At 40.1% G+C, this 20,826-nt stretch overlaps 1 protein-coding gene across 5 annotated transcripts in view; it reads left to right on the top strand.

The window, feature by feature from the left end:
• Nucleotides 1-20,826, top strand: part of LOC132399855 (nucleolar protein 4-like) — a 338,547-nt gene that overhangs the window by 300,062 nt on the left and 17,659 nt on the right. For 4 of the 5 annotated variants that reach the window (XM_059980691.1, XM_059980692.1, XM_059980690.1 and 1 more), the window contains one exon: nt 12,857-13,058. The exons of the other annotated variant lie outside the window; for it this stretch is intronic. In XM_059980691.1, the coding sequence (XP_059836674.1) occupies nt 12,857-13,058 (202 nt within the window). The remainder of the gene's footprint in view (nt 1-12,856; nt 13,059-20,826) is intronic. 5 annotated transcript variants of the gene reach the window in all.

Below are 20,826 nucleotides of genomic sequence, written 5' to 3'. Positions count from 1 at the left end.
TAGGAATAGGATGAGGTGGAGGATAAATGCGTGGCTGAGGGATTGGAGCAGTGATTCAGATTTCTGGATCATTGGGACCTCTTTTGGGGCAGGTGTGATGGGTTGCACTTGAATCCCAGGGGGACCAATATCCTGGCGAGGAGGTTTTCTAAGGCTACTGGGGAGAGTTTAAACTAGAATTGTTGGGGTGGGAACCGAACTGAAGAGACTGGGGAAAAGGAGTTTAGCTCACAAATAGAGAAAGCTTGTAGACAGTGCAAGAGGGAGGATAGGCCGGTGATAGAGAAGGGACGCGCTCAGACAGAAGGCTTGAGATGTGTCTATTTTAACACAAGGAGTATTGTGAACAAAGCGGTTTAGCTTAGAGCGTGGATCAGTACTTAGAGATATAATGTGTTGGGCATTACAGAGACTTGGCTCAGGGACAGGAATGGTTACTTCAAGTGCCAGGTTTTTGATGTCTCAGAAAAAACAGGAAGGGTGACAAATGAGGTGGGGGCGTGGCACTGTTGATCAGAGATAGTGTCATGGCTGCAGAAAAGGTGGACGCCATGGAGGGATTGTCTATGGAGTCTCTGTGGGTGGAGGTTAGGAATAGAAAGGGGTCAATAACTTTACTGGGTGTTTTTTATAGGCCACGCAGTAGTAACAGGGATATCGAGGAGCAAATAGGGAAACAGATCCTGGAAAGGTGTAATAATATGAGTTGTTGTGATGAAAGATTTTTATTTCCCAAATATCGATTGGCATCTCCCTAGAGCAAGGGGTTTAGATGCAGTGGAGTTCGTTAGGTGTATTCAGGAAGGTTTCTTGACACAGTATGTAGATAAGCCTACAAGAGGAGAGGCTGTACTTGATCTGGTATTGGGAAATGAACCTGGTCAGGTGTCAGGTCTCTCAGTGGGTGAGCATTTTGGAGATAGTGATCAAATTCTATCTCCTTTACAATAGCATTGGAGAGAGATAGGAACAGACAAGTTAGAAAAGTGTTTAACTGGAGTAAGGGGAATTATGAGGCTATCAGGCAGGAAATTGGAGGCTTAAATTGGAAACAGATGTTCTCGGAAAATACGGATGAAATGTGACAAATATTCAGAGGATATTTGTGTAGAGTTCTGTATGGGTATGTTCCTTTTCTTTTTCAATCTTTTTATTAATATCAACATAATAAGAATGATACATAGTTATTGGGATTACAGAATTACAAAATCTAAAATGAGGACAAAAGGATACATAAGCAATAACTACAATGTAGTTAAGTCTTCCCAAATCATACAAGACAAAGAAAAAACTAGGTATGTCAATATAAAAAAAACAAAAAAAGAAAAAAAAGAGAAAAAGAAAAAATATATATATATTACCCCAAAAAAAACAAGAACTAATCTAACAAACTAACCACGAACTAGTAGAGAAAAAAAAGAAAAGAAAAAAAAACATGGCTGATTATAATGTCTAAGAAAAGACAAAAAATCATCAGTGTCCCCAACTCCGATCCTCTCTACGTATATAAAATCAGAACCAGAAAAAAAAAATAGGATTCGAACAGGGTCAAATTACATCATGTGAAAATATTGAATAAATGGCCTCCAAGTCTTTACAAATTTAATAGAAGGGTCATATATGAGGGTCCCATTGGAATGTATAGGTACGTTCCAATGAGACAGGGAAGTTACGGTAGGGTACAGTAATCATGGTGTACAAAGGCTGTAATAAATCTAGTCAAGAAGAAAAGAAAAGCTTACAAAAGGTTCAGAGAGTTAGGTAATGTTAGGGATCTGGAAGATTATAAGGCTACTGGGAAGGAGCTTAAGGAGGAAAGTAGGAGAGCCAGAAGGGGCCATGAGAAGGCCTTGGCGGGCAGAATTAAGGCAAACCCCAAGGCATTCTATAAGTATGTGAAGACTAAGAGGATAAGACGTGAAGTAATAGGACCTATCAAGTGTGACAGTGGGTAAGTGTGTATGGAACCGGAGAAAATAGCAGAGGTATTTAATGAATACTTCAGCATTCACTATGGAAAAGGATCTTAGTGATTGTAGTGATAACTTTGAGCAGACTGAAAAGCTTAAGCATGTAGATATTAAGAAAGAGGATGTGCTGGAGCTTTTGGAAAGCATCAAGTTGGATAAGTTGCTGGGACTGGATGAGATATACCCCAGGCTACTGTGGGAGGCGAGGGAGGAGATTGTTCTGCCTGTAGCGATGATGGGATGGGAGAAGTTCCAGACGGTTGGATGTTTGTGGATGTTGTTCCTTTATTCAAGAAAGGGAGTAGAGATAGCCCAGAAAATTATAGACCAATGAGTCTTACCTCAGTGGTTGGCAAGTTGATGGAGAAGATCCTGAGAGGCAGGGTTTATGAACATTTGGAGAGATATAATATGATTAGGAGTAGTCAGCATGGCTTTGTCAAGGGCAGGTCGTGCCTTATGAGCCTGATTGTGTTTAGTCACATCCTCAAAAAAATTCATTGATGAAGGAAGGGCAGTAGATGTAATGTGTATGGATTTCAGCAAGGCATTTGATAAGGTATCCCATGCAAGGCTTATTGAGAAAGTAAAGAGGTATGGGATCTAAAGGGACATTGCTTTGTGGATCCAGAACCGGCTTGCCCACAGAAGGCAAAGAGTGGTTGTAGACGGGTCATATTCTGCATGGAGGTCAATCACCAGTGGGGTGCCTCAGGGATCTGTTCTGGGACCCTTACTCTTCATGATTTTTATAAATGACCTGGATGGGGAAGTATGTTTGCTGATGACACAATGGTTGGAGGTGTTGTAGATAGTGTGGAGGGCTGTCAAAGGTTACAGCGGGACATTGATAGGATGCAAAATTGGGCTGAGAAGTGGCAGATGGAGTTCAACCCAGATAAGTGTGAAGTGGATCATTTTGGCAGGTCAAATATAATGGCAGAATATAGTATTAATCGTAAGACCCTTGGCAGTGTGGAGGATCAGAGGGATCTTGGGGTCCGAGTCCATAGGACACTCAAAGCAGCTGCACAAGTTGACTCTGTGGTTAAGAAGCCATAGGGTGTATTGGCCTTCATTAATTATGGAATTTAATTTAGGAGCCAAGAGGTAATGTTGCAGCTATATAGGACCCTGGTCAGACCCCACTTGGAGTACTGTGCTCAGTTCTGGTCACCTCAATACAGGAAGGATTTGGAAGCCATTGAAAGGGTGCAGAGGAGATTTACAAGGATGGTGCCTGGATTGGGGAGCATGCTTTATGAGAATAGGTTGAGTGAACTAGGCCTTTTCTCCTTGGAGCGTGGGAGCATGAGAAGTGACCCGATAGAGGTGTACAAGATGATGGGAGGCATTGATCATGTAAATAGTCAGAGGCTTTTTCCCCAGGGCTGAAATGGTTGCCACAAGGGGAAACAGGTTTAAGGTGCTGGGGAGTAGGTACAGAGGAGATGTCAGGGGTAAGTTTTTTTACTTAGAGAGTGTTGAGTGCATGGAATGGGCTGCCGGCAAAGTTGGTGGAGGCGGATACGATAGGATCTTTTAAGAGTCTTTTAGACAGGTACATGGAGCTTAGAAAAATAGAGGGTTATAGGTAAGCCTAGTAATTTCTAAGGTAGGGACATGTTCAGCACAACTTTGTGGGCTGAAGGGCCTGTATTGTGCTGTAGGTTTTCTATGTTCTAGACAGCTGTGGAGGCCAAGTCATTAGGTTTATTTAAAGCAGAGGTTGATATGTTCTTGATTAGTAAGGGCATCAATTGTAATGGGGAGAAGGCAAGAGAATGGGGTTGAGATGAATAGTAAATCAGCCATGATCGAATGGCAGAGTAGACTTGATCCGCCTAATAGCTTAATCCTGTTGCTATGTCTTATGGTCTTAAGGATGGGAGATAGAAAGGTCAGTTAGGGGATTGCCTGTCATTGGTCCTCAAGCACTGAAGACACAGTCAATGTTAATGTAATTAAAACTTTAATGATCACAAGGCTAGATTTGGTGGATTTTTGTCATCTGAGGAGTCTAGGAGACTGCAAATCTAGAAAATGATGAGTGATTTGAAAATAAGGATGTAAATTTTAAAAATTAATTATTACTTCCCTGGAAGTCAATGAGGTCAATGAGACACAGACAATGATTTAATGTGCCTAGTATAAATTAAGGCACAGGTAGCAAAGTATTGGTTCAGTCTATGAAGATTAAGAGAAGCTATCAAGGAATTCATTGGAATGGGAATGTCATGAGTTAACAGTCATGAAAGAAGATAACAATGCAAGATGAGACTATATAATGAGAGACTCAGTAATTATGATGAAAATGGCAATACGTGATTCATATTTTATTGCAGATAGGTAGTTGATAGCTTATCTGAGGATCATGTGAGATTCCAACCTCAAGACAACATGATGCTAGGAAGAGGGATGGAATTGGTGGCTAGGATATGGGGTTTTCAATGACAACTGAATCTAATGCTTCTGGTTTCTGTTAAACTTCAAATCTTGGATCTCAAACAGGCTTTATTAGCAGACTATTACTGTTTGTATCTTGTTGTTGCATGCTAATGAGGCTAGGAGGTCAATTCGAACACAAGGATCTGCGTAAGCAACTGTAATAGCCCAAATCAGTAGCTACTCAGCCCTTCCCAACTGTATGATCATTTATCCCCAAATTCTCCAGGTTAAGTGTCTTCTTCAGCACTTATGTTTGAACTGACACTGCCAGCTCTACCATTCCACTGTTTTCTTCAGACACATAATCACTTATTTGCATTGAGACAGCCTTTCTAAGTGGGGTTGAGTCAGTTTTTCCAAGCACTTATTACTGCTTTCACATATCTTCACAACTTCTCGGTTTCTTTTCTTAGCAACTATCTCCAAGCCCACAAGCCTTTGAGATACTTGCAATCTTCAAATTCTGGTCCCTTTGTTATTCCTAATTCAAATTGCTCCACCACAAGGCTGAAACTCTGAAATTCTATCACTAAATCCATTCAACTAAACCAATCAAACTATCACAAAATATGTGCATATGAGGAATTATTATCTCTCTTTTCTCTATGAAATTTATCAACACCTATTTCATTTGGTGAATTATGTTTTTTGTGTGATTCGTTACCAAATATTGTTTGATAATGTTCAGCAGTGTGCTATGGGAAATGCAGTTACTTTGAAGTTACATAAATTGTACAGTGCAGTTGCTGTTATCTTGGATAGTGTTGGGAGTGTTGTTTGGGCTGGAAATGTGTTTGTGAACTGTTCAGGTTGAAGATAGTCATAAAAGTCTACTCTCCTAAATACTTTCAAACAAGATACTATGATAGGTGAAACTTCCTGTCACTGTGCTATAACACTTTCCTCTTTCCAAATGAAGGAGATGGCACTATAAATTTGAAGTTTGAAATAAATCCTCTACACTAAGTTTTTGGAGCATTTGGTCTTTTTCCAGAGGTCTTCTTCTAGAATATAGCTTTTCAAGCTTGTGCAATGGCAAGACCCATCAGGATGGTGTGATGTGGAATGGAGCCAACAACACTTTTGTCTATTACAAATCCTATTTGTGGAAGTCTCCTGCAATGCTTCTTTCAGTGAAAGGCCTGTCTCACCTCAGTAATCTTTCCTGGGGCTTTGCTGCCAGCTGGGTGGACTTTGAATTGTTAAGCCATAGATTAGGATGACAACTCTGAAGGCTGCATCCTTTGCTGGATCTCCCAGGCCATCTGTTTTAGGTCACAAATATTTTGCTGGACCTTGGAAAATGATGTTAAGAAACCAAGAATACCTTACATTTGTGGTTATAGCTTTTGGATTTCCTTGTGGTCTCATCAAACCAGCCCCATAGGATTGATTAGTATTTGCTATGTTTTCTATTTAACAAAATCACTTGCCTTCCTTCCAATTTTATTTTTAAAACACTGTGTTTGTATGTGCCCCTAATTGATTTTATTATGCTTGAGATTAATATTGTTATGCTTGAGTGAGGATGATTCCTTTGCTATGGTCTATTACCTTTCCCTCATCAGGCCCCTGTCGTATCACTTGATGGGATAGTTCATCGTAGCATGCTGCTTATTATTTTAAACTGAGCTGGAATGGAGACACCACAGATACTTGGAATGTTGCACTGTTTTCACATGCTAGCATTTAAATAGCTCTGGCTGTGCTTTGATATTTGAAAATGCATGTTTTATCAACTGTGATCATTCAGAAATTTGTTTCTTTTTACCAGCAATTTTTTAAATGGAGAGTTCACATTAATGTAACACAAAAACTCATTTCCAAAAATCACCATAATGCTAATAAATTGAGTCCATTGAGATGATAGTTGCTTTATACAAATGATGTATGGCAAGCTCCCACAACCAGTCAATAAAGGATGACTAGCTAATCTTTTGAAAGAGAACATTGGACTGGTGTAGAAATTGGTTCTCAGTCCCATGCACTAAATAACATAAGCACATTGGACTCTTGTTTATGAAATTCAGTTGTACACTTCTGTTTTACAAAGCATTCTGCAGAAAACATAACAGCCTGACAGAAAAACAGATACATACTAATTTTAATAAAATCCAATATCAGCAATCAGGAAGGATGCACATGTATTTACTGTAGTAACATTTTTGTATTGAAATTCTGATATGAGACTTAATCTCATAATAATTATAACTTTGAAATTATGGAAATAACAGCACTGCTACATCTTTCATTCTGCTTCATGGTTTTTAAACCTTAATGCAGAGATAATTGCTTTTGATGGTTCATAACCAAAAATGCTTTTGATTTCTTTGGCTGAGGTTACAATTTTGAAAAGATTTAAAATAAACAAGCAATTAAACATAAACTCTGGACAATAAAGTTATTCTCAGCAAAAATTTTATATAATGTTACATTATGAAAGTTTTGCGCCTGACTTTTCTGAATTAACCTGCAATCTTTGGGAATATAGAATAAAGCGGAGTATATGAATCTTCTTTTCCTGGAGCTGCTTAATAGAATTAAGAGGGTACAGATTCCCCTGGTTTGCAGAAACAAAGAAATTTCTTTGTGGTGCAACACACACAAAATCCTGGACAAACGCAGCAGGCCAGGCAGTATCTATTGAAACGACTAAACAGTCGACATTTTGGGCCGAGACCCATCATCAGGACTGTAAAGACAGGGGGAAGGAGTCAGACTAAGATGGGGAGGAAGACTAAGAAGAGTCAGACTAAGACTAAGAGGGGAGGAAGAAGTACATGGTGGCAGGTGATAGGTGAAACTGGGAGGGGGGTGAAGTAAAGAGCTGGGAAGTTGATTGATGAAAGAGATAAAGGGCTGGAGAAAGGGGAATCAGACTGGAAAGGGGAGAAGACTATGGAAGAAAGGGAAAGGGAGGAGCATCAGAGAGTGCTGATGGGCAGATAAGGAGAGAAGGTGTGAGAGGGAAACAAGAATGGGAAATGATGAAAGGGGGGGCAACTACCAGAAGTTCGAGATCAATGTTCTTGCCCTTGTGATTGTACATTATATTATTGCTGTTTACGAGACAGCCATGTGGACCATGAACAATTCTGTAATACTATAAAAGCTTTACTTTATCTTTCACATCTTCAGATATTTCAGGTAGCTTAGAAACAATTACTTCAAGTGTATTCACTGCTTTGTAGGAAAGCTTGAAAGCCACTTAGTGCACAGCAGAAATCAACAAACAGTATTCAGATAAATGAATGCTTACAATATTCTTGTATACTCTTGGAAAAATTGAAGACCTAATATCAATTTGTGCCGGCCAAGGATATCAAAACAAATATGCTCCTGGCACGTTGGCCTTCATAAATCAATATATTGAATAGTTGAATAGCTTCATTTAATATCAGAGAAATGTATACAATATACAAACTGAAACTCTTATTCTTTGCAGACATCCACAAAAACAGAAGAGTGCCCAAAAGAATGTGACAGTTTAAGATGTTAGAACCCCAAAGCCCACCACACTCCCCCGCACAAGCAGCATCAAAACAACGACCCCCACCCACTCCGCAAAAAAAATCAGCACCCTCCACTCACCAAGCAAGCAATAGTAAAACCCCCAAGAAAGACCATGATCTACAGTACGCAAAAACTAATCACTCACCCGACAATTCGACATACCACAGGCTCTCTGTTTCTCCCCAATAAAGAGAAAAAGAGGTATGCCCATTCACAGTGAGAGAGGTGACATAACAGAACAACTCACTAATTTATGATGAAATTTGTTGTGCTGCTTTTATTTCCCAAGGGGGGAGGGAGAGAGGGAGGGAGAGAGGGAGAGAGGGAGAGAGAGAGAGAGAGAGTTCAGTCAATACAGAGCCCCTGACAGTTGATCCGCTGCTGCCGATATTCCAGGCTCTCCCACGACACTTCAGTCAGTGACACCAGTATAGAATCAGCCCATCCACAGGGTCATGAAGTCTCAGCACCCCGAGCTGCACTCATCTTCTAGGCCACGGACTTCGAAAACCGGCCAGTCATGAGCCCCCAGGAGTGGGGCCCGTCACTGCAAAAAGCAGAAGTTTCATTGTAACTCCAGGTCAGGATCTTCAACAGAACCCCATCCACCATGAACTAGAGAAAGAGAGACATCAAAGGTAGAAATAAGGCTGCTTTCACCGATGAACTGGAAGGAGTTGCCATTGAGCATCACTCCCACAGAAGACAGGATGTTATGTTGAAGTTGTATAAGACATTGGTGAGGCCTAATTTGGAGTATTGTGTGCAGTTCTGGTTACCTACCTACAGGAAAGATGTAAACAAGATTGAAAGGGTGCAGAGAAAATTCACAAGGACGTTGCCAGGTCTGTAGGACCTGAGTTGTAAGTAAATATTGATTAGGAGGACTGTATTCTTTAGAACGTAGAAGATTGTGAGGAAATCTGATAGAAATATACAAAATGAAGAGGGAGGTATAAATAGGGTAAATGCAAGCAGGCTTTTTTCACTGAGGTTGCATGAGACTAAAAAATAGAGGTCATGGCTTAAGGGTGAAAGGTGAGAAGTTTAAGGGCAATGAGGTGAAACTTTTTAATGCAAGGAGTATCATGCACAAAGTGGATGAGCTTGGAGCATGGATCAGTACTTGGAGCTATGATGTTGTGCCCATTACAGAGACTTGAATGGCTCAGAGGCAGGAATGGTTACTTAAAGTGCCAGGCTTTAGTTGTTTCAGAAAGGACAGGGAGGGAGGCAAAAGAGGTGGGGGCATGGCACTGCCAATCAGAGATAGTGTCACAGCTGCAGAAATGGAGGAAGTCATGGAGGGATTGTCTACAGAGTCTCTGTGGGTGGAGATTAGGAACAGGCAGGGGTCAATAACTTTACTGGGTGTTTTTTATAGTCCGCCCAATAGAAACAGGGATATCGAGGAGCAGATAGGGAAACAGATTCTGGAAAGGTGTAATAATAACAGAGTTGTCGTGATGAGAGATTTTAATTTCCCAAATATTGATTGGCATCTCCCTAGAGCAAGGTATTCAGATGGGGTGGAGAGGGTTAGGAACAGACAAGTTACAAAAGCATTTAATTGGAGTAAGGGGAAATAATAAGCTATCAGGCAGGAACTTGGAAGCATAAATTGGGAACAGATGTTCTCAGAAAAATGCACGGAGGAAATGTGGCAAATGTTTGGGGGATATGTGCCTGGTGTTCTGCATAGATTTGTTCCAATGAGACAGGGAAAGGATGGTAGGGTACAGGAACCGGGGTGTACAAAGGCTGTTGAAAGTCTAGTCAAGAAGAAAAGAAAAGCTTATGAAAGGTTCAAAAAAGTTAGGTAATGATAGAGATCTAAAAGATAATAAGGCTAGCAGGAAGGAACTTAAGAATGAAATTAGTAGAGTCAGAAAGGGCCATGAGAAGGCCTTGGTGAGCAGGATGAAGGAAAACACCAAGGCATTCTACAAGTATGTGAAGAGCAAGAGGATAAGATGTGAGAGAATAGGACCAATCAAGTGTGACAGTGGAAAAGTGTGTATGGGGTCGGAGGAGGTAGCAGGAGTACTTAATGAATACTTTGCTTCAGCATTCATGACGGAAAAGGATCTTGGTGATTGTAGGGATGACTACAGTGGACTGAAAAGCTTGAGAATGTAGATATTAAGGAAGAGGATGTGCTGGAGCTTTTGGAAAGCATCAAGTTGGATATGTCACCAGGCTACTGTGGGAGGTGAGGGAGGAGATTGCTAAGCCTCTGACAATGATCTTTGCATCAACAATGGGGATGGGAGAGGTTCCAGAGGATTGGAGGGTTGCAAATGTTGTTCCCTTATTCAAGAAAGGGAGTAGACATAGCCCAGGAAATTATAGACCAGTGAGTCTTATTTCAGTGATTGGTAAGTTGATGGAGAAGATCCTGAGATGCAGGACTTATGAACATGTGGAGAGGCATAATATGATTAGGAATAGTCAGCATCATCTTGTCAAAGGCAGGTCATGTCTTACAAGCCCTACAAGGTTGAGATTGTTGTAGATAGTGTGGAGGGCTGTCAGAGGTTACATCGGGACATTGGTAGGATGCAAAACTAGGGCTGAGCAGTAGCAGATGGAGTTCAACCCAGTTAAGTGTGAGGTAGTTCATTTTGATAGGTCAGATATGATAGCAGAATATAGAATTAATGCTAAGAGTCTTGGCAGTGTGAAGGATCAGAGGTCCGAGTCCATAGGATACTCAAAGCTGCTGTGCGGGTTGACTGTGTGGTTAAGAAGGCTTTCATCAACTGTGGGATTGAGTTTAAGAGCTGAGAGGTAATGTTACAGCTATATAAGACCCTGGTCAGACCCCATTTGGAGCACTGTGCTCAGTTCTGGTCGCCTTACTACAGGAAGGATGTAGAAACCATAGAAAGGGTGCAGAGGAGATTTACAAGGATGTTTCCTGGATTGGGGAGCATGCCTTATGAGAATAGGTTGAGTGAACTCGGCCTCTTCTTCTTGGAGAGATGGAGGATGAGAGGTGACCTGATAGAGGTGTATAAGATGATGAGAGGCATTGATCATCTGGATAGGGGCTTTTTCCCAGGGCTGAAATGGCGAGCATGAGAGGGCAGTTTTACGGTGCACAGAGGTGATATCAGACACAAGTTTTTTTTTACACTAAGAGTGGTGAGTGCGTGGAATATGCTGCCAGCGACGATGGTGGAGGCGGATATGATAGGGTCCTTTAAGAGACTCCTGGATAGGTACATAGAGCTTAAAAAAATAGAGGTCTATAGGTAACCCTATCTAATTTCAATGGTAAGGATATGTTCGGCACAGCAATGTGGGCCGAAGGGCCTGTATTGTGTTGTAGATTTTCTATGAAACCTTTCACTGAGGTTTGTGAGAGTGTGGAATGAGCTATCAGCACAAGGAGTACACACAAGCTTCATTTCAATGTTTAAGAAAAGTTTGGATATGTACATGGATAGTAGGGATATGAAGGGCTGTGGTCCCAGTGTAGGTCGATGAGAATAGGTAGCTTAAACGGTTTTGACATGGACTAGTTGAGTTGGGCCAAATGGCCGATTTCTGTGTTGTACTTCTCTGTGATTGGGGTAGGGCAAAATGCAGTAAGGCTGGAGTACAAGTCATTTGTGATTCCATTGAATGGAATAATGTGACAGAGAGCTGAATAGCTTACCTTTGTTCCAATGCTATCATATTGTTAGTAATATGTTCATTTTACCCTTTTAAATGCCCACTTTAATTTAGAAAGGGGAAGGTTATATGGATGTGCTAATCGTTCATCTGCTAACATCAGCAACACTAATTTATAAGCCTTGACATGCATGCATGAGTGGAAGTTAGGCTCTCGACAAAGAGCACATATGGAAATCAGTGAGCCTGAACTCTTCCCACTCCTCCCTCCCTCAGATAAAGAATGGTGCTTAGCACTGAAGGCCAGGAAAAATATACACGGATGATACAACAGCTTGCAAAAGCCAATAAAAGATACTACAGCTGGGCATTCATGGAGCTGACAAATCTGCATCCTCACAACTTAAAGGAAAAAAATAATCTCTTGCCTGTGGTCTTGTAACTCACAATTTAGATAAAATTTAAGGTTAATGTTTTATCAGCAAAACCCTCAAGTGGTGTGCAAGATCCTCTGAGAAGCTTATTCAGTCCTCAGCAACAAAATCCAGTGAACTCAAGACTGTTCTAAAATCTAAAATTATTTTAATCACATCAGATTGTCAATCCTTTCCAAGTAGACTAACTGTATAAAAATGTTATTTGCGATGCATCTCAGCAAGATATTGAGGAAGTAATAATTCATTAGAAGAATTAGAGTAGAACAATTATGGATAGAATAGTTTTGTTTTGATGGGACTATTAAGTGAGATGTGTATCCTGTTGCGAGGAAAGCAAATCTTTATGCACAATGAAACCGAGTTTGAGATTGAATGGTTGCTGTGTTAAATGGAGAGTGTTAAATTTTTCTGCTGCATGTTTCAGCTGTGTTTAATATTTGAATGTTTATCCTAAGAAAATTCATTTTTGTTGGATGCACGGTCTAGAGAGTTCTCACTGACACTACAGTCTGGTGCACTTAGCTTGGCAGTAAGTTGTGGTATGTTTCTGTTGACGCTGGGTACTTGACGCATATATCATTGAGTACAGATTTCAGCCTGCTTCTCCAGAGTGGATATAAATTGACTAATGGCAATATATTCAAGTTATGGACAGTTTTGCACAGCAGCTACTTAAAGGTGGAAAATGTGTTTATTAAGTAGGAAAAAGTGCATAGATTTGAAGTACACAGGAAAGAAAATAAACAGCAAAGGCTGCATGAACAAATTACTGGTAGGTTGGAAATGCAGAACAAATTGTGTCCTGTTAAATGTGTACATAGGACCCAAGGTTTGTTGATTTTAGTTTGCTCTTTTGTTTCGCTGTAGGATGAACCTATTGCACTAGATAAACACACTCAACAAGCCAGGGAGGCGGCCCAGCTCGCGCACACCACTTATGCACTGCCAGCTGCTTCTTACTCACAGGATCAGATGTACATCAATGGAGGACTGAATTACAGTTACCGTGGTTACGGAGGAATAGGAGGTGGACTGCAGACTACGTTACAGACTGGCACCCTCAGCAATGGTATGAACTTTACAACAGCTGGAAATTGTTGATTATTCTTTGCTGCTATTAAAAATCCCATGCAAGGGAAATGCTCTTTTATCTGGGTACAATTACATGTAAAAGACTTTAAGGTAGAAGTATAACTGTATAAAGTAAATTGGAATAATTTTATATTTCCTTCAAAATTAATAGGTTGCTGAAATGCTTTTTAGAATATGGATGAAAGAACGATAGAAGGCTATGTGGGAGGTGAAAGTTAGATTGATTTTGCAGTAGGTTAAAAGGTCAACATAACATAATTTTCCGAAGGCCCTGTATTATGCTGTGCTGTTCTATGTTCTATTAAAAAAAATCCAGTACAGGTACTGGTCCTTTTGCCCATCGTGTATTCCTAACTAAACCTAACTGTCTCTGCAAGGTCCATACCTTTCTATTCCATGCCAGTACATATGTCTAAACGCCTCTAAATGTTGCTATCATAGTACTACCCAAAACATTTTGGCACATACCCATGTATGTATATCTAGAGTGTCTAAGATTTTTGCACAGTACTGTAATTTTATGTATTGCACTGTACTGCTGGCACAAAAACAAACATATTTCATTACATATGTGAGAGATGATCTTCTTACAAATTTTTATATGGGTTTCTATTGTGGACTGAGAGTGGGAAGGGGGCAGGGCAAGGGGAATCATGGTTGGGAAAAAGGGAAGAGAGCAAGAGAGATGGGAAAATATCAGACAAGCATTCTGTAATGATCAATAAACTAATTGTTTGGAATAAAATTACTTTGCCTGGTGTCTCAGGGATGGGTATAAAAACATCCGTGCCACACCCCATCCCCCAACATCCTGTCACTCCTCCTCTGCTACCTGCCCCACAGCCCTCCCATGGCACTCCACCCTCGTCATTCCCAACTTCCTTTCCTCCTGCCAGATATAAAAACTTACTTTCCACTCTACTTTGTCAAATATAGTACTGTGCAAAAGTCTTAGGTGCCCTAGCTATATATGTGCCTAAGTACTCAATCCTGGTAGCACATTTCAAATGGCATCACCCTCCATGTTTAGGAAAATAACTTGTCTCCTTTAAGACTAACTATCTTTTGTTTCCAACCTTTGTCCTTCAGGGTTTGATATTTGTACCCTAGAAAAAGATTTCTGTGCCTCTCAAAATTCTATGTACTTCTATTAGATCACCCTTTAGCCTCTACCACTTCTTACAAAATAATCCAAGTTGCCCAATGTTATGGTTAATACCCTCCATTCCAGGCAATATGCAGATGAATGTCATCTGCATCCTCTTAAAGCATCCACCTTTCTGACAGAACTGCATACAATACTTAAAATATAGCCTAACCTAAGTTTTATACCTTTGCACCTTGACTTGCCAACTTTCATTTTCAGTGTTCCTTCTGATTAGGGCAAATATGTTGTACACCTTCTTTATCACCCTGTTCACTTGTTTTGCCTCTCTGAGAAAGTTGAGGATTAACACTCCAATATTCCTGTTTATTGTAATGCCTGCACTGTTTTGTGCACTTTATGCAGTCCTGGGTAGGTCTGTAGTCTAGTGTAGTTGTTTTTTTTTACATAGTTCAGTCTAGTTTTTGTACTGTGTCATGTAACACCGTGGTCCTGAAAAATGTTGTCTAAGTTTTACTATGTACATGGCAGTTCTGGTCGAAATGACAATAAAAGTGACTTGACTTGACATCAATCCTTCCTAGTTCCCTCTTGTTTTTGCCCTCACAAATTGCACTCACCTCACCCTTGTTCCGATTACACTCAATCTGCCATTTCTCCTTCCAAATTTCTAACTGATCTATATCCTGCTGTGTCCTTTGACAACCTTCCATTTATCCACAATTCCCAACTATCTGCAAACTCACTGAAGATTTTCATCCAAATCATTTATATGGATACACATGCAAGCAAGAGAGGTCCAAACACCTTTTCTTGCAGAACACCACTAGTCATAGACCTCCAATCAGAAAAGCATTCTCTGCCACAATGCTCTGCCATCTACAGCTAAGCCAATTTTGAATCCAGACAAACATGGATCCCATGTGACTTAATCTTCTAGACTAATTATGATGATTATTGCATTGTTCAGCAGTCTTTCTGGCCTTAATCGCACACCTAATGCAATATTTTGATATGTAATTGGATGGAGAATAAATGGAATAACAACTTGAAATTCCTGGATGTGCATTTTTCATACATAAGTAGGGTCACAGAGGTAGATTTTTCTAGAAGTAGGCAGTTGAATGTATGTTATTACTAGAGAGACAAAAGGAAAGAATTGTGAATAAATGGAACAGAAAGCTTGATGATAAGATGAAAGGGTAATTGTTTTGTGGTTGGGGTCAAAGGGCAAGCAATGGGAAATAAACAATGAAATGGTTAGTCTGACAATGACAAAACTGTGCTTGAATGAGTCCAAGTTTGCCCAGGACATGAAAATAAACTCACTAAGTGTATGTTCATGGTCGTCTCTTGCTGTAGCCCATTCACTTCAAGGGCTGATGCGTTGTGTTCTTCTATACACCACTGTTGTAACACATGGTTATTTGAGTTACTCTTGCCTTCCCATCGGCTTGAATCAGTCTGGCGATTTTCCTCTGACCGCGCTCATTAACAAGGCGTTTTCACCCACAGAACTGCTGCTTACTGGATTTTTTTTTTGTTTTCCCCATCATTCTCTGTAGGCTCTAGAGACTGTTGTGTGAAAATTCAAGGAGAACAGCAGTTTCTGAAATACTCAACCCCACCTGGCACCAACAATTACACCATGGTCAAAGTCACTTAGATCATATTTCTTCACCATTAATCTGAGCAACAACTGATGCTGTTGATCCTGTTTGCGTGCTGCCATATGATTGGCTGATTGGACCAAGTCAGGTCAAGTCAAATTTATTTATAACACACATTTAAAAACAACCCATTTTGACCAAAGTGCTGTACAAACCATAACAGGTAGCTAAAATCACAAGTACAAGAAACACAGATATAAACTTCAAGGCACTCAGCTTATGGGCACAAAATCAACAACACCATGAGCCTAGGCACAAGCCAAAAATCAGCCACATCAGGAAGATTCAAATGCTAGAGAATAAAAGTAAGTTTTGAGCCTGGACTTAAGAGTCAGTGGAGAGGTCAGATCTGATAGGGAGGGGAATGCTGTTCCACAGTCTAGGGGCTGCAACAGCAAAGGCACAGTCACCCCTGAACTTAAATTCAGATCGCGGGACAGATATTTGCATTAATATACAGGTCTGTCTGATCATTTGGCCACTTAATGCAGATTGGAGAGCAAGTTTTGATGAGGATATTCGGACTCTGCGGTGGGACATAGATGGGTTGAGTAAATTGGCCAATGGAGTTTAATGTGAGCAAGTGCGAGGTCCTGCACTTTGGTAAGAGAAATCAAAAGGCTGTTTATTATCTAAATGGAGAAGTACCACAAATGAGTGAAGTACAGAGGGATGTAGGTGTCCTTGTGCAGAAATCACAAAAGACTAGCATAAGAATAAAGTGCAATTAGGAAAGCAAATGACATATTGACTTTTATTGCAGGAGTTGGTGTTTAGAAATAGAGAAGGATTGTTGCAATTAAAGAAGATGTTGGTGAGGACACACCTGAAAAACGGTGCACTATTTTGATCCCCTTAACGAAGAAAGGATAATATAATTGCAGTCAGTTCAAAAGAGATCCGCCAGGCCATTTCCTGGTATGAGACAATTGTCCTAAAACTAAAGGCTATATTGGTATTCCTTGGAGTTTAGAAGAATAAGGGAAACATATAAGCTCCTATGGGGTCTTGACAGGTAGATATTGGGATATATTCACCAATGGAAGAATGTTGAATAAGGAGACATTCCAAAAACTAAAAAGGCTGGCCATTTAAAACTGAATGTAGAAATCCCTTCTTGCAGAATTGTGAATCTTTGGAATTCATTGTGGAGTCTAGTTCATTAGAAGTATTCAAAGTGGAAGACTTTTGTTTGAAAAATCAGAGCACAAGAGTTCTAAGGGGATCTGGCACAGAGGAGTTGAGGGCTGGAGTATTGAATGTCAGAAAAGACTTGTCAAGTAGCCAAGTGGCCTATTTGCAATCCTTTTCACTTGAGTTCTTGTGATGTAAATTCTTATAATTCCAAGGGTTCAACACATTATAACTCTCAGTATGCAGTGGTATGCAAAAGTTTAGGCACCCCTGGTCAAAATTTCTGTTACTGTGAATAGCTAAGTGAGTAAAAGATGACCTGATTTCCAAAAGGCATAAAGTTATTGACACATTTCTTAAATATTTTAAGCAAGATTACTTTTTTATTTCCATCTTTTACAGTTTCAAAATAACAAAAAAGGAAAAGGGCCCGAAGCAAAAGTTTGAGCAGTACTTAGTAACACCCCCCTTGGCAAGTATCACAGCTTGTAAATGCTTTCTGTAGCCAGCTAAGAGTCCTTCAATTCTTGTTTGGGGGATTTTTGCCCATTCCTCCTTGCAAAAGGCTTCTAGTTCTGTGAGGTTCTTGGGCCATCTCACATGCATTGCTCTTTTGAGGTCTGTCCACAGATTTTTGATGATGTTTAGGTTAACTGTGAGGGCCATGGCAAAATCTTCAGCTTGCGCCTCTTGGGTAAGTCCATTGTGGATTTTGAGGTGTGTTTACGATCATTATCCTATTGTAGAATAATCTCTTTTCATCTTCAGCTTTTTTTTTACAGACGATGCAATGTTTGCTTCCAGAATTTGCTGGTATTTAATTGAATTAATTCATCCCTCTACCAGTGAAATGCTCCCAGTGCCACTGGCTGCAATACAAGCCCAAAGCACGATTGATCCACCCCGTGCTGATTAGTTGGAGAGGTTTCTTTTCATGAAATTCTGCATCCTTTTTTCTCCAAACATACCAAAATAGAACATAGCCAAAATGTTCTATTTTAACTTCATCAGTCCACAGGACTTGTTTCCAAAGTGCATCAGACTTGTTTAGATGTTCCTTTGCAAACTTTTGACAATGAATTTTGTGGTGAGGACACAGGAAAAGTTTTCTTTTGATGACTCTTCCACGAAGGTCAAGTTTGTGCAGGTGTCACTGCACAGTAGAACAGTGCACCACCACTCCAGAGTCAGTTAAATCCTCCTGAAGGTCTTTTGTAGTCAAACGGAGGTTTTGATTTGCCTTTCTAGCAATCCTATGAGCAGTTCTCTCAGAAAGTTTTCTTGGTCTTACAGACCTCAACTTGACCTCCACCATTCCTGCTAATTGCCATTTCTTAATGACATTACAAACTGAGGAAACGGCTACATGAAAATGCTTTGCTATCTTAAAGCCTTCTCCTGCTTTGTGGGCATCATTTATTTTAATTTTCAGAGTGCTAGGCAGCTGCTTAGAGTAACCCATGGCTGCTGATTGTTGGGACAATGTTTGAGGAGTCAGGGTATTTATAAAGCTTTGAAATTTGCATCACCTGGCCTTTCCTAACAATGACTGTGAACAAGCCATAGCCCTAACAAGCTAATTAAGGTCTGAGACCTTGGTAAAAGTTATCTGAGAGCTCAAATCTCTTGGGGTGCCCAAACTTTTGCATGGTGCTCCTTTCCTTTTCTCCCCCCACTCTAAAATAGTACGAAACAAAAATAATGCACTAATCTTGCTTAAAATGTTGAAAAGAATGTTTTATCTTTAACTTTATGACTTTTGGAGATCTGTTCATCTTCCACTCACTTAATTATTCACAATAACAGAAATTCTGACCGGGGTGCCCAAACTTTTGCATAGCACTGTACCTGGCTTTGAGATACAGAACCTTCCTATAGCTTCTCTGCTTTCATAGAGTCAAAATGTTTTCTGTTGAAATTCTAGACAAATTATTTTAGGATATTTATGAAACATAATCTGCCTTTGATCCCATCCTGGAACTCAGAAAAGTTAGTAATTTTGTAAAAATGTGTCTTACTAAACAATTAGTTTTCCAGATTTTTTAATGAATATTTCAATAAATAGATCCTCCCAGGATATCCCAAAGTTCTACTCCTGAGAGTGGAGCAATCATCAGAAGAGATCTAGCAATATTTTTTTTAATAAAAATGTAAAGCAACCTGTAGTTAAAATTAAGGCATTTAACTTACCCATTCAGATTTAATTAAAAGCTGCAATCACTTCTTCATATTCCATGCCCTGAATTGAATAGAGGACTTTTTCTTTCTTCCTGCTGTATGAAGATAGTATATGTATTGTGATCACACCTTGCAGCAGGGTTGCAAACCAAGTTCCCACTCAGCAGCTGGCAAATCCATCCAGCTCTTCTCCCAAATTTTCATTCATATGTTTGGTCTGTTCATTGGTCAGGCATTCATAACCTGGGGAGGATCTATCGAAAGGACAGGCATAGATATTTGTGTGACTCTGTTGGCAAGAGATGGAATTACTTCTTTAGAAAGAGTCAGAGAATGTTGAACCTTTGTGGGTGGAGTTAAGAAATTGCAAAAGTTAAAAAAAAACATTATGGGAATCATATATAGGCTCCATTGTATTCTACTGTTGATAGTAGCTTTTAAACCATGGAAATATCACATCCATTACTGCCTAGTTCTAACTATGGATAGATGATGCAATGCACTGAGAAGCTCCAAATAGCCCTTCACAATTTCTTTGCTGCATTAATTAACAAATTTTGATTATGCACCAGAGGCAGATGAAAATTGCAAGGAAATCCACACCTCGTTTAAATCTGACTTCATTTTACCTAAGGCATAGCCTGATCTATTTTCATTTCACAAGGCAGACCGAAGAAACTTACTTGCCCTCACCCCAAACTTCCCTCTATTATTCTTGTTACCATATTATTTGTCAGGTGGGATTCTTCTGATAGCTGTCCCATGGAACCCAGTGGTCCATGAGGGGTGAGTAGACCCCATCCTCAGGCTTTGCCTTGTGAAGTCAAACAAGAGAAAATCTGCAGATGCTGGAAATCCAAGGAACGCACACAAAATGCTGGAAGAAATCAGCAGGCCAGGCAGCATCTATGGAAAAGAGTACAGAGTCAACATTTCAGGCCAAGACCCTTTAGCAGGACCCTGATGAAGGGTCTCAGACTGCAACATCGACTGTATTCTTTTCCATAGATGCTGCCTGGCCTGCTGAGTTCCTCCAGCATTTTGTGTGCATTGGTTGCCTGTGAATTGCCTTGATGGTCTTTAAAAAGTTTAAATTGTTCAAATGGGATAATTTAAAAGAGAATAAATGTACTTGAAATACCTGTGCTAGAAATTAATTGGAAACATTGAGGTAAAATATGTTAAGAAGCACTAACCTGAAATATTTATCAAGATTGAAACAAGTGGAGTTGACCTGAGGTGTCAGCTATCCTTGGTATAAGGCTGAGGGATGCAAAATGTTCAGTGCTAAGACTTTCAGCAGAGCAGGAGATCAAATGCACCGCAGATGACTGGCTGAAGGTCAGGATGTTCCAGGTCCATGTTTCTCTTCTTTTGATATGGTGTTGACCCAAATACAGACATGATACTTGATCTCTCCACCACCTGCTCCCCTCCCAAACACTGCAACTCAAACCTTACTTGTCTTGTCACTTTTCCAGTTCTGGTGAAAAGTGATGGATCTGAAACATTAACACCAGTTTACTTTCTACAGTTGCTGCCTGACCTGAGTATTCTTAGCACTTTCTATTTTTATTCCATCATTTTCTGATCCACATTCCTCACTGGTCTTCTTGATTGACCATAGATCTTCAAGATGGTGCTGAGTAGGGTGGAGG

Source organism: Hypanus sabinus, chromosome 9 (genome assembly GCF_030144855.1).
Source record: "Hypanus sabinus isolate sHypSab1 chromosome 9, sHypSab1.hap1, whole genome shotgun sequence".
In the NCBI taxonomy this organism is placed as follows: domain Eukaryota; kingdom Metazoa; phylum Chordata; class Chondrichthyes; order Myliobatiformes; family Dasyatidae; genus Hypanus; species Hypanus sabinus.
The sequence above is the reverse complement of the archived record's forward strand: the minus strand, read 5'-3'. Positions and strand labels throughout refer to the sequence as shown.